General features: G+C 41.8%; 1 protein-coding gene across 8 annotated transcripts in view; it reads right to left on the reverse strand.

Annotated features, from left to right (window-relative positions):
- NRXN3 (neurexin 3) overlaps positions 1 to 15,236 on the reverse strand; it is a 1,763,013-nt gene that overhangs the window by 199,543 nt on the left and 1,548,234 nt on the right. For all 8 annotated transcript variants that reach the window (XM_068964453.1, XM_068964455.1, XM_068964456.1 and 5 more), the window contains one exon: positions 9,956 to 10,127. In XM_068964453.1, coding sequence (XP_068820554.1) covers positions 9,956 to 10,127 — 172 coding nt within the window. The remainder of the gene's footprint in view (positions 1 to 9,955; positions 10,128 to 15,236) is intronic.

Consider the following 15,236-nt stretch of genomic DNA (forward strand, 5'->3'; position numbering starts at 1 on the left):
AATCCTTGAGGACCTGGGTTGGTTTTGTTCCCATTATACACCTATCACCTAGCATGGATTCACATGTAAAGTAGGCTTTGAATAAATATTTGTTGAATGGTGAATGAATGAATGCATAAAGAGATCACTTCACTCAAATCCACTCCACTGATGAGAAGGAGGATTAGCAATCTTTTTAATATAAAAGGTAAAATCAGTTAATAAAAAGACTTTTGAAGTGCTTCTGCTATTTGAAAATGTGATATAAAATTTTTTCTGGTCCATTGTCCACTTACTTCCATCATTGGTTTTGCTATAACCTCTCACTTACGGCTTTAATTGTCATTTTCTAATTCTGCACCTGGTCCCTAAGTGTTCTTATGCAGCATTGTGTATCCATCATTTGCATTTGGCAAACCCCTCCATCCAGGCCAACACAGTGTCAGGGACTTATTGTAAAGCTGTAAAAGTACCATGTGAAAAACAAATGCATCTCATGGAACAAACTGTGACTATCACTGGGAATCTAATCCAATCCACGATAATTCCATGAATTGAAGATTAAAAGTCCCTTTTTGTCCTTGACTCATCTGTCCTTCCTTCCCTGACCCTCCTTTCCCCTTTCTTCAGGCTGCTGGGGTATTGACAGGGATTTAAGAGGAGTGGAAGGTCTTTATCTCTTTGAGATGAGCTGCAATATGATTACAATCGATTGAGTGATTTACAGTTTAGAGCGCCTTTCATTACCTCTGTGCTTTATAGAATTATAAACGACATCCTGTATGTGAATATATATTATTATTATTGGATATTTATGTACTATCTTCCTCTAAGAAGCTAAGCATTCTTTTTTTCGGCTTTAAATAACTGCAGGGACCCTGAAAAACTTGGGCAAAGCTTAAACTGAGGAGACTGAAAATTGGAAAGTTTTCCTATAAATAAAGCTGTACACTTGGGTGAGTGTTAGGACATTTGCTGCTCACATAACTCTGGGGCAGAGAGAAAATTGTGTTTTAGCTTAGGATAATAATTCTAGATTTTCATAATTAAAGACAAATTCTGCAGGCCATAATTTCACTTACTGCTGGAGCTTCTCTGTGACAATTGGACAAACAAAACCTTGTAATTCACTTGGCCCAGCTTTGGAATTATGCAACATTTGATGACTGTTTTAATTCAGAATAATTTTTGTTGTTGTTAAGGCCTTGCATAGAGTAAGATGTTATCAGTATTTTTATGTCACACTATCTCAAATGAGCATAATTTGAAAATCACATTAAATTGTGACCATGCTCTAATTCTAAGCTTCAAAGGATCATTCTAGGGATCTGGTTTAATAAAAATGTACTCATTATTCATGGAAATTAAGAAATCATTTTTCTTAGATCCCCATTTAAATAGTGCCTAGAAGTGACCCTCAAACTTCCTATTCTTATTTCATTAAGTTCCTGGACTACAATATGTATAATATTTAACTTATGGGTAAATAAACAATTTTCATGCACCTTTTAATTAGTAAAACTTCAGCTTCTTCAAATCCCAAGATAGTCTATTGAAGATGAGAAAAACATAAACCAGGACTTAAGACTAAGTGTCCATCTCAGAAAGTCCTATAGGATTTTCCAGGAAAATGATTCTTCTGCTCAACAAATATCTAGACTCAAAGTACTGCCCTGTTCACAAATGAATTCTATTAAGTTACTATAATTGCTATCATGTTATATAACAGAAAGTTTCACCGTTATAATGAGCTCCTTTGTATGCTATTTATTTTATAAATAACCTTGAGTCACGTGTAGCTTAACTTCTCAGAAGCATACACCACATGTCTCTGTGCCCATGTCCCGTGTGTCCACGGGTGCCTCCCCATCTCCTGGAAGTATTCTTCTCTCCCATAGGATGATTATATATATAAATAAAATCATATGTAAATACATAATTTACATATATCTATGTACACAGCTTTGTCTTTTTTGTTCTGGGTGGTTATGTTTAATTTTAGTATTAGCTAGAGGCTCACAGTTTGCTTGAAACTCTTATCAGCTTCTAAGAGACATTTACAGGGAGAGAAAGGCTCTAGGTTTGATAGCGGTAATTGTATTTAACTTGTAAGATACAAGGCTATTTATCTTGTGACTGGGAACTCACAGAAGAGAAAGGAGGTTTGCCTGATAAAACAAAAATTAAAGAAAAAAAAACTAACCACTCTCTCACCGCTCTCTCATTCTCCAAGCAGGACCATGAAACAAAACAGACTTTCACCTAATAAAGCTCTTCTTGTCTGCTTAGATATGCTGCTAGGAGGTAAAAAAGGATGGTAAAAGGAAACAGCCTCCAAGTCCCCAAGGCCTGAGCGATGGTGAACAGGAAGGCAAGTGTCATCAATGCCCAGGGGAAGTGCTGACTTCTAACTTGGCCGAAATTGAAAACTGAACTTGAGAGAAAACTTCTAAACTGTCCAGACTTGGGATAGGTCCAGAATTTCTGGGGCTTACCAGTGCCCCTGGAAGAAGCAGAGTGTGATTAAACCATCCAGCTCCCAAGTAGGATGGTCCTGGATCAGAATAACAGCTTGCTACATGAGCCAGGTAAGTACCTGAACTCTCAGAACTGTTCCTCTGTAAAATGCGGACAGAATTGCCTTGACCTCAGGAGTTACATTAGGGCTAAGATACTGAACATGAAGCAGGGAGTGTGTGGGAAATGCTCAACCAAGAGCAACCATCACCATCTGGATAAGTTTGGCTGAGAGATGCTGGCATCTCCACTTACTCCATCTCTGGGACAACGACCCTATAAATTGAGTGGCGCACGTGTGTAGGACTTCCCTGTAGCTAAGACAGCAAAAAATCTGCCTGTAACACAGGAGACCCTGGGCGTTCGATCCCTGGGTTGGGAGGATCCCCTGGAGAAGGGAATGGCAACCCACTCCAGTATTCTGGTCTGGAGAATCCCATGGACGGAGAAGCCTAGCAGGCTACATCCATGGGGTTGCAAAGAGTCGAACAAGACTGAGTGACTGACATTACTACTTTGCCAGTGACTATGTAATGACAAAAAGCATTAGATGCGTTCAGGAGGTATAAGAAGGTAAATGTACATTGTATTATCAATGGAGTAATTGAAGATTTATATTATATAAAACAGAAAGAAGGAAATAAAAGAGTATATTCTAGGCCCACACTGACCAATACCAGTCACTAGTATCAAAGTGTTAGCCTCAGACTTGAATGAAAAATGCGTTTGAAGTGAAGTGAAGTCAAGTCACTCAGTCATGTCCGACTCTTTGCAACCCCATGAACTGTAGCCTACTAGGCTTATCTGTTCATGGGATTTTCCAGGCAAGAATACTGGAGTGGGTTGCCATTTCCTTCTCCAGATCTTCCCGACCCAGGGACTGAACTTTAGTCTCCTGCATTGTAAGCAGACGCTTTCCCATCTGAGCCACCAGGGAAGTGGATTTAAAGGGATTTAAATCCCTAAGTGCCTAGGACATAATAATTGCACAACAAAAATAAACCTTCAGGGCCATACAAGTTACACTGCAAGTGTGGCTAGGTGTGGTTAGTGGCTACCATGCTGAACAGTACTGGCATGCACTCTGAATGAAGAAAAGAGATATTCTTAGCTTTCTAAACATCAGTGGTTTTCAAACCTACCTGCACACAGAATCACCTCGGGAGCTACCTAAAAACACTGATGCCTGGACCAGTGCTTCTCAAGTTTCACTGTGCACATGAGCCACCTGGGGACCTTGTTCAGTTCAGATTCTGATTCAGTAGACTTAGGGTGGGGCCCAAGATTCTGCATTTTTAACAAGCTCTCAGGTGATACTGAAGTTGCTGATGCGTGGGCCACGCCCCACACCAATTAAATTAGATCACCTGGGCCTGGGACCTGGGCACCCAGAGAGTTTTAAAAATTCCCAAGAGAATCTCATTCGCAGCCAGGTTAAAGAATGCTGCTTCTCTCTCACTCTCATATATGTGTGTGTGTCCCATATATATGTGTGTGTATACGTATATACACATATATGTACATATGTGTGTATATATATATATAATTAATTTTTTTTCACCAAAGACAAACCCTAGGAAGTTGAAAGTCTCTTGTAAATAGAAACTCACCTACCTCTGAATACTAATTCATTCCTGACAAACTGGAAAAAAAAAAAATGACTGTTTAGCCACACAAGTATTTAGCATATACTGGTTTGATCAATTAATTGATACCTCCTCTGATCAAATGTTTGAAGAACTTCTCGCAAGATGGTTTTAAAATATCCTTAGCAATGCTCGAACACCTTTATTAAGTGAGTCTATTTCATGCTATAGCTCTAGAGTCTGAAAACCATGCTCAAATATGGCTTTCCCTTTGGGTTGAGTTTATACTTCTTATTCCCCTTGCAGGACTTCACTATCTATGTTTTTCCTCCAGTTGAACTGAAAGTAACACTCATCCTGAACGGATGAATGAGCAGGTAGATGGGGCTTGTTTTAATGTGTGCTTCAACTCTGGCAAGGCCTCAAATGTTTGCAGGCAAAGACGAAAGAAAAGGAAAGAAAACCTCCTGGCTAGGAAGTAATGAAAACCCAAGGCCTGAGAAATTCCAGCATCATGTCAAGCACACACACTTGTTTTTAACCCTTCAAAGTCTCTATTGTCTAGGATGAGAGGTGAACAACAACAACAAAAAACACTCTCTTATCCCCATGAATGCTACAATGAAGGGATAATAAGCATTTGAAATAAAATATGTTGGAGACTTTCTTTAACTCAGTAATTCTCAACTGGGGCAGTATATCCCTCAGGAGACATTTGATGTTCATGGAGATGCTATTGGAATTAAGTGGGTGGACATCAGGGGGTCCTGCTAAACATCCCACAATGCACAGGGCAGCCATCACAGCAAAGGATTATCCAGCCCTGAATCTCAACAGCACCAAGGCTGAGAAATCCTACTAACTAAACAAGCTCAGGCAAGGACTTCTATTTGAGAATATCTTAATGAAAAAATAAAAATGAACATCTCATAACCTAGTGTCCGTATCAGTAAAAATGATGACTCGGAGAAAGAGGAAAATGGGAAAGAAATTTGAGGAAGTGAAATCTGAGGATGAGGACGGGAATCTTGGGTCTGCCCCTCAAGCTGTGATACTGGGTAAGTTATTTTGACTTTCAGAGGCTCAACAATCTAACCTTAATATAAGTATGGTGGTAATAATACCAAACCCAGTTCCCTCATAGGAGGGGTTCAGGAGTAAAGGCAGAGAGGCATAGGGAGGTGCTTAGAGCACCAGTAAGCACTGCCGCCGCCGCTGCTGCTGCTACTAAGTCGCTTCAGTCCTGTCTGACTCTGTGCGACCCCATAGACGGCAGCCCACCAGGCTCTGCTGTCCCTGGGATTCCTTCTGCTGTCCCTACCATTTCCTTCTCCAATGCATGAAAGTGAAAAGTGAAAGTGAAGTTGCTCAGTCGTGTCCGACTCTTAGCAACCCCATGGACTGCAGCCTACCAGGCTCCTCCATCCATGGGATTTTCCAGGCAAGAGTACTGGAGTGGGGTGCCACTGCCTTCTCCAAGGGGATCTGGAGCCAGGCTAAAATTAATTCCTCACGCTCGACTCGCGTTTCACCTCCCCTCCCTTGTCCCCTCCACCACATTGTGTCAAGACAGCAATTAGAGGCTTTATAAGGAACATCTGTCAGTGCTTAGGTGATAACTCTGGGCCGATTTTTCTTTTATTGCCCTCTCCTGTTCCTTAGCCTTTCTATTTTCAGGTTCAAAGAAAGAAGCTGCTTTTGAGTCAGATCTCCCAGAATTAAGAGATAGAAGATTCTGATGGCTACAGAACTATTTTCATTTCGGAGCCTTCCTGATTCACAAAAAGCCAGTGCTACCTGCCATGGGCCCAGCTGGTTTCTAAATCCTTCACAGTGGGATGTTTCAGTCGAGTCACACGAAATCCTATAAATGTCTGTGAGAAGGTTCTGGAGTTGACCCATTCATCCTGGTGTACAGGGACCTGCTGAGCAAAAAGAGTTTCCTGAGAGCACGGCCTCAGGATGGGATGATGTCACTGAATATTCTGCAGGAGCGCCTCTATAGTTCTCTCTTGTTTAAACGGTAGCTTTAGACAAGTAGCACAACTTGACCCCTCTTGGTGGTTTCTAGACTTATCACTAGCAGTAACAAGAAATAGGGTCACTTGTAGAGATGTGGATGGACCTAGAATCTGTCATACAAAGTGAAGAAAGCCAGAAAGAGAAAAAAAAATATCATATATTAATGCACATATGTAGAATCTAGAAAAATGGTACAGATGAATCTATTTCCAGGACAGGAACAGAGACACAGACGTAGGGAATGGACAAGTGGGCGTGGAAGGGGGAAAGAGGAGAGTGGGACGAATTGAGATTAGGACTCACGCATACACACGACCACTGTGAAATCCATTGCTAGTGGAAAGCTGCTATAAAGCACAGGAAGCTTGACTTGGGGCTCTGTTTTGACCTAGAGGGGTGTGGTGGGGGAGGGTGGGAGGGAGATTCAAGAGGGAGGGGATATGTGTAACATACGACTGGCTAACTTTGCTGTACTAACACAACATTCTAAAGCAATTATACTCCAATAAATTAAAAAAACAAAGATGGCTTGGGGAATGGATGGATATATCACTTTTGCAGAAACTCTATCAAGATCTTGACCAGGTGGCTTTGTTCTTTGATACCTAGATATAGAGGGCGTTTTGATCTTATGCTTGAACAATAAACAAATATTACCAGACTGCTCTAATGGAGCTTTAAATTTAGTAAAATGGATCCTTTCAGTAGCACAGGAAAACAAGAGGGAGAGAAAATAAGGTATCCAAAACTGAAAAGGTTAGACACTCCTAGGAAGTCCTAGTCCAACTAGAAAGCTAACTTCTCAAAGACATCTCCAATCTAGGTAACAGGGAAAAGTGACAGCTTCTTTAAATACTCAGTATTCTTCCAACTGCTTCAGGGAAGCATACTACCACTGTCGTTAGGAGGACAGCTTGGCCTCACTACAAATGAGTCTTCTAGCATGGCTAAAAGAGCTTGTCTTTTTTAAAAGAGGATTTTCTACTCCAACCACCTTTGTGTGGTTATTGTATTGATCTTTGTAATATGACACTTTAAGAAAAGGAATAAATATAAGATGACACAAGAAAGATGCTCATTTCTCTCTAGTCATTTTTCAAAATCTCCCCCAATTTGCCGTGGGACGAATCTTAGAAATGGTGCTCAGCTTGGAATCGGAGAATCTGGTCTCAGTTCTGTCCCTCATTTAGTATTCTCTCATGACCTTAGGAAAAAACACATTATCTCCCCGGGTTTCATTTTAAATTTGAAATAGAGAATAAAGATGCCTACCCTGCCGAATTTACAGGCTATTTAATGAAGTAGTCTGTATGAGTGAATATGTAATAGTAAGAAATGCTAGTCAAACGTTTGGCAATCCTCATAGCTAACATTCATTGAGTAATGACTTATCTGCCCTAGCATTATGTGGGATATTTTACACGTATAGTCACATTAGCCCTGGAAAGTAAGTATTACCATCATCCCGTTTTATAGACTAGGAAACAGAGACTTGGGAGGGTCAACATCTTGATTAAGGTTTGAAACTGGATCACCAAACAGGAGGAATGAGCCCTTATCTAGAGAACTAAGCAAGTAGTAACAGGGAGAGTAACACAGGAAAATGAGGGGGGAAAGAACCTGGCGTATTTTTTGAAAGCATTATAGAGCCCCTCAGAGAAAAAAGTCAGAACTGTTAGAAATTCTCACACTTATTCTACAGTTGTTATATTTTGAATTATACGTGGGGACATGTGCCAAACATTTCAGTGCTTAGGGCATTTCAAGGTCTTAACCTAGCAGGCCTTGGAATTACAGCTAACGGTACCAGGATCCCAACTCCAGCCAGTTGACTCCAAAGCCCATACTTACGACTGCTATACTGTACCATGTCCTGCAATAGTAACACATATTATTACTAAATAACAGTTACCAACAGTTACTAGTCATAATGGTTTTCAGTGGGAAGCAATGCCATTAAAGAAAAGTGTATTCTGTTTTGAAAACATAGGAAGCAACCCATAACTGGGAATTAAAGATACAAAGAGATGGGCACACAGCTAGGGTGACTGGTTTTCTTACATATATGTGGCTTTAAAAATGGCCGCTAAAGAGCCTGCTCACTGCTAGCAGCAAACTCGTGAATTCCGTTTTGGCTCAGGGCAAGTGTTAGCATCAGTTTAGAATCTTTGAAATTCCTAATAGAAACATAACAATCCCTACGGCAGCAGTGGCAGGGCCAATGATAATATGCACGGAGAGGGATTGATTTTTCCTATGAACAAATGAACAGTTTTTAAGATTTCAGGCTATTTTGATGGCTCTCGCTCCTCAGCCCCTGGAGTTGAAGCAAGAAGCATTTAAAAATCAGGTCTATTAGTGTCTGGTGAATTTGGATGATGCTGAGAATTCGCAGTAGCTGCTAACACCTCTGGCTTTCCTCAAAGGCTCAATGATAAACACAGAAGGTCATTTTTGTGCCTATAATAATCTGAGAAGTGCTAAGAGTATGTTGAGAGATTCCCAGCAAAGACTGAGCTGGATACTGTATGGTGAGATGGATATTGAGATGGTGGATAAGTGAGTGGGTGGGCTCTGTGCTTCAGTACTTTGGGGGTCTTGTATGGTCATCTGTGAATGCTTCCATAATTCTTAATCCAGACATAGGAAGACTATGGCTGATAGAGGAAAAAGCAATGCTGATTCAGGCATGAAAAAAAGTAATCCCAGCCTTCAAGTAATGTGACATTCTTAGGCCACAAATAGGCAAATGTACTTTACATATGTCTCTCATGTGTGATGATTATTAGCTAAATGGTTCTTACACTTCTGGAAAGGTGCTTCTGGCTTCCTCATCCCTCGGCCCACCTCACTAAAAAGAAAGTGATAACAGTGAGAAAATCATGGGCTATTTGGAGTGTAGGAGAGAAAGAGTCAGGCGTCACATACATGCCCCCATTAGTGACAAGTTCAATATTCTGAGCTATTCTCTTGTATCCACTAGCTGATAACGCAATGATGAAGCAACAGTCTTTAGCCAAATAATTTTTCCTCCCATTCTGGGCATGTGTATCATCAGCATTCAGGCTCTCGGGAGAAGTGAAAGATAAGAGGGAAAGCTAAGGGATTATTTGAACAGTCTTTCTAAAGAAGGCAGCCTTCCTTCCCACTGCCCTTGATTCGGCCATCTGGCCCTGGGAGTTTGCTGGTGAACTCACCTTGACTATAAAATTTAAACAATTGATGAACCCCTCTCCCTCTCACACCAGCATGCCTGCTATTAAAATACCTGTTAGGACTGATCTCTGAAAATCAAGGTAGGCTAGTATAAGTGAGAGAGAAGAAAAAAAAATAAGGGCAAAGTCAGCCAAATGAATGAAATTCCACCCTGAAGTTTGATGCTCCTCAAGTTTAGTAAATTTCTTTTTACAGTCTGTTTGCCATCTCTGGCCATCTGTATGTTCAACCACACCTGACCAAATGGTGCCACAACCATTAATCAATAATCACACTGATTATTCCACGAGAATTGTATACTCGCTTATACTAGAGATGATAGCCCTTACCCCCATTACTCATCATTTGCAGTGCCCCAGCAAATCCATAGTCATTGTATTTGGTATGAGCCAGTCAGGCACTCAGACTAAAGAAGTATTCAGTGCATAGTTGGGAAGTCTCCAGAAGCTCCTATCCTGAACCCAGTCCTAAAAAAATATTCAATAACTTAGCTTCTCATCCAAAAAAAAAAAAAAAATGATGTGTGCTTAATGTTCAGTGTTTTCATGATCTGGTGACAGTCGTGAGAAAGTCTCCAGTTGGAGGCAAAATGGGAGAAAAAACGAGAGCCTGGTCATCGAGGGTCAAGCATGTACCTGTGGGATAGTGCTCGTTCACCGGCCAGTTGTCCACCTGCAGTGTGGCATTGCCGCCGTTCCTGGTGAAGCGCACCACGTGGTATTTGCCATCGTTCACCGGAGTCCTCTCCTCTTTGATGGAGATGTCAACTGTGCCAATATTGAAGACAACGCCGATCTTCCCCTGTTCCTACAATAAAGAGAAACAAAAGGCAAGTCACCACCAACTGCAAGGCCTTCTCCCTTTCAAGTTGATCCTGAAACTAACAATGAATCTGTAGGTACCCCAGAGAGAGCTGTCAGCTTGAAGTTAATAATAGTATCCTACATTTCTCCATGGGCTTTCATCCCGAACATAAAAGCCAAAGGTACAAAACCACCCAAATTGCTCTCAGAGGCTGCACTGCACAGGTTACATCATTTGATTGCCCTCAACAGATATCAAAGCTGGAACCACAGAACTACCGAGCAAGTGAGTAAGGACACTGCAAGGTTCTGGGAGACGAATTTGGCCTGCTTTTGAGAAAAGGCTAATCAGACACTGAATTGTAGGTTCCCTCACAATTCAGATTTAGGATTTAAAAGGGAAATACAAGGCTGCAGCACTTTGGGGGACAATCAAGACCCAGAGGAGGTGCACACAATGGTTAAGAGCCAATTCCATAGAAGGCGCCACTGTAGGTTTACTCCTGGTGACACATTCTGCAGGTTGAAAGAATTTGGAAAATATATCCTCAGGGGAGGCAGCTGGAACTGAGCTGGGGTTTCCTGAGTCAGATGCTGGCACTCTTCCTACGCTTGTAGCCCTATTCCTAAGGTTAATCCAAAGAGGGAGGTAATAGTCACTGCTACAACTTTATGTTACACAGCAGAAGAGAACCTCTGTGGCCCTAACACAGACTTCTAGAAGGGAGACACAGTGAATTCCAGAAGGGTAACATTAGGGCAATGAAGGTGATGATGATGGTGATGCTGGCGGTGGTGGTGACATTATCCAAACCCTGGGAAGTGCCTAGAAACACGGACATGTAAATAATAGTGCTGTTAAAGTCTTACTCTTCTCCTCCAATAATTGGTTATGACTAAGAGTTGGAATTACTATTCAGAAGATGACATACAGCATTGATCAGATATAATCAGTCTCCTGCCACCTCTATGAATGTACCAGCACGCAGGGTGTCAGGAGACATCTTTCTCCATTTCTCCAGTTGTCTGGCTTATTGGTTAAACAGTTGGACTTTCAAAAATAATAAAATTTAGCTGCAATTCTGATGTTCTACAAGACTGAATCACAATATTTGCTCCCCTAGTCTCTGCTATGCTCTATTTCTTTATATTCAAGAAGAAGGAGGAAGAGAAGGAATAAAGGGTGGAGAAGAATATTGGAAAAGAAGTCCAGAATCCACATAAACCAAGACATAGCAGAGATTTCACTGAATCTCAAGTTTATTAATTTGGTTCATTCAATACGTAAATACACTATTTATTAAGCACTCACTATACACAAAGCTGGGGCTTCCTCTGTGGCTCAGACAATAAAGAATCTGCCTGCAATGCAGGAGACCTGGGCTCGATCTCGGGGTCAGGAAGATCCCCTGGAGAAGGGACCCACTCCAGTATTCTTGTCTGGAGAATGTCATGGCCAGAGGAGTCTGGAAGGCTACAGTTCACGAGGTTGCAAAGAGTCAGACAAGACTGAGTAATTAAACACACGTGCGCACGTGCACACACACACGCACGCACACACACAGACACACACACACACAGTAAGAGTTCTGGTGAGATTTTAGTGTGCACGCACGCACACACACACACACACACACACACTTAGTAAGAGTTCTGGTGAGATTTTAGGTACTGGTTTCTGTGTGCTTTGCCACACATCACTTATTTTCCCAGAAGACAGGCTTTCCTCAACTAGCCAATTTTCCTTTAGTATGTGAACACATCTTGTGCCCAATGAAAGAATGAATAAGGACCTAGGACTCTTAATCTTCAAAAGCAGGAATCTAGACTGCTTTCAGCATGCAGGGATACTTAGAAACATCACTGCTTCCTTCATGCCCTGAGAGCGCAGCACGCGATGTAAACGATGTCTGCAATTTCCATGTTCTGTTCTCTGGGAGAAGTAATTTAGTTGCCTCCCCAGATGGAGACTAAACATACTCATTTTCTTACATTTTTAAGAAACAAGATTTCTTAAGTCCCTGTGTATTGTGTCAGTGTGCTCTCAGCTATGCTTCGCCTTCCTATCTCTGTATCTCCAGCAATAAACAAAGTACCTACTATTAAAACAGGATGCATGCGTAAATGAACCTGATGAAGGCTTCCTTTGCATCTTTCATGCCCATAATGCATAGTATTGTGATCCGTTTTCTTCTTTCTCCTTAATTCTCTGGGAATGTAGACACGACAACATGACTTTTCTGCTTTTTCTTACTTAAAGAGTTGGCATGAACTTCTAAGGGTATGTGTGTGTGTGTGTGTGTGTGTGTGTGTGTGTGTGTGTGTTGGTACCTAATCATCCCCAAGCCTAAACAAGCAAGGTTATAACAACCTGCGTCTTGCTAAGTCACCTCAGTCGTGTCTGTAGGCTGCCAGACCCCTCTGTTCATGGGATTCTCCAAGGCAAGATCCTGGAGTGGGTTGCCATTTCCTCCTCCATAACAATAACCTTTTTAGCAGAACTGAAGGACTAGGGGAGTTAAGAAACCATGACTGCAGATACCATCACTCCACTGCCCACCCATGTGGGCTGTTGATTGCACCACTGATCTTCTATAAAAAACCACTGTATAAATCCTGGATGCGTGGAACGGACGGTTGATGATTCAATTCCCCTCAGAGTCACTAATTAATCAGGGATGGAGAACAGTTTTAGGGGGAGAGAGGAGACCTTGAAACCAGCCTTCTGCAGCTTTTCAGCCACAGCAGTGGCAAAGTACAGTTCTGGCTCACTGAGTGGTCTGATGAGCGAGATATGTTCACTTGGGCAGCTTTTCTGCAAGATCCATAATAGATTCAGGCAAAGAAAAGATTTAATCTCTGCCGTAATAAATATTTGGTCCTTATCTTAGGCACCACACGTTTGCCATTGCAATCACTGTTTCGGAGATGGCTTCTTAATCCTGCTCGAGTGTTGCCCCTGTCAGGGGAGACCCTCACCCACGTTTCATTGTTTCCTGCAGTGGTGAATGTGGCTGGCCTGGACCTCAGATGTGGTCTCTTCCCTCACAGGAATAAGATTTCATTACTGCAACCCCCTCGTCATTTGTCTTGGGACCACAGTGGCATAATAGTCTGTGGCTAACTGCTTTGTCTCAGTTCATTACAAGCTTGGTGGCAAATACCCATACAGTTGCCCAGGCTTGAATCCATCACGCTCAGCTGCCATGAAAATAAACTCTGCTGGCACAGGTGTCCAGAAAAGAGAAGATGTGAAGGATAAAAAACACTGGCTTTGGAGTCAACCCTGACTAACCTTGGGCAAGTTATTTAACTTTTCTGAACCCACATCTTAATAAGATATAATGGGGACAGGAGACCAGCTTTATATACTTTGGAGGACTGTTATAACATGATTAATATGATAATCACGAATGTCACGATAGTCACGATTTCATAACTGAAATGACAAGATTAATATGATAATACTTCATAAAGAATAAAATATTATACACACATATGAGATACACGAGAACAGGAGAATGAACCATCCAATCATTTGACCATTTAAAACAGTCTGTGATTACTAGAGAAACTAGTTGGTTCAATATGATAAACACATCTTTTAGCATCTCTTGGTTCAAACAATACCACTGACTTTAAATATATGAGCTGGGCAGGTTGTTTAACTTCTGATATTTCTTCTGTAAAGGGACGAATGGAGGATTTTAGAAGAATATACATATACATGTGTGTGAAGCACATGATATATGGCTAAGTATACACTGCTGCTGCTACTGCTGCTAAGTTGCTTCTGTCGTGTCTGACTCTGCGACAGCAGAGACGTCCCATAGGTGGCAGCCCACCAGGCTCTGCCGTCCCTGGGATTCTCCAGGCAAAAACACTGGAGTGGGTTGCCATTTCCTTCTCCAACGCATGCAAGCAAAAAGTGAAAGTGAAGTCGCTCAGTCGTGCCGACTCTTAGCAACCCCATGGACCGCAGCCCATCAGGCTCCTCTGTCCATGGGATTTTCCAGGCAAGAGTACTGAAGTGGATTGCCATTGCCTTCTCCGGAGTATACACTGGGCGCTCCATAAATGTCAGTTGCCTTTTCTCTTTCTTTCCCCTCATGACTGTAGCTGAATGTAGAGGCACAAGCCGAGGACTGATTGGTCTGGCAACATTGTTATTAAGGAATATTGTAGAAATCAATGTGATGTGCTGTGCTTAGTCGTGTCCGACTCTTTGTGACCCCATGGACTCTAGCCCACCAGGCTCTTCCATCCATGGGGATTCTCCAGGCAAGAATACTGGAGTGGATTGCCATGCCCTCCTCCAGGGTATCTTCCCAACCTGGGGATCGAACCCAGGTCTCTCACATTGCAGGTGGATTCTTTAAAATCTGAGCTATCAGCAAAGCCCAGAAATAAATGTAAATTTTAGCAAATAGAACAGTAAAAAAACAAGATTTGCACAGTTGATTTTCTACCACAGTTTGGTAGTGTCTCTCTCTCCACGTTCCTTGGTCCCTTTTATAAGCCTCTCCAAGATAAGCAAAGTGTAGCTGCAAAAAAACAGCATGACTATAAATTTTAATAACTCCACACCCTTCACCACTAAAGTTGCTACCAAGGCAATCATTTCAATCTATGTTCCTCCTTGATATTAAATACAAAGACAAGTGGTAAATCAGAACACATTACCAAAGAATCCTCAAGTGCATTCAGGAAAAAACTGAACAGTATAGAAAACAGCTGTCTTTACACTGTCAGTAAGCCATTCTTCATCAGTAATGACTCTTTATGAGCCCACCTGGTTCCTCAAATTAGTCCAGCTCCAGCTTTCTGATCCCTCATCAACCAAATCACAGTTACTGCTATGGAGAAGACCCTAGAGAGGCTACAATACTTGAGTCAGATTTCAGGAGCAGAAATGCACATGGGCAAGAAAAATCCTCAGGAATAAAGGTCTCCTTGAAGGAGATCTCTTCATTCATTCCAGAGTGCCCCAGAGGAAGGCGGAATGCACCGGCTGCTATTTTGGAAAACCGCAGGTGAAAGAAACAGAACTGGGGCCCTCAAACATATGCCATGATGATATACAAAGAAAGTGGTTCTCAACATCTCACCTTCT

This window comes from Capricornis sumatraensis, chromosome 2, assembly GCF_032405125.1.
Source record: "Capricornis sumatraensis isolate serow.1 chromosome 2, serow.2, whole genome shotgun sequence".
Lineage (NCBI taxonomy): Eukaryota > Metazoa > Chordata > Mammalia > Artiodactyla > Bovidae > Capricornis > Capricornis sumatraensis.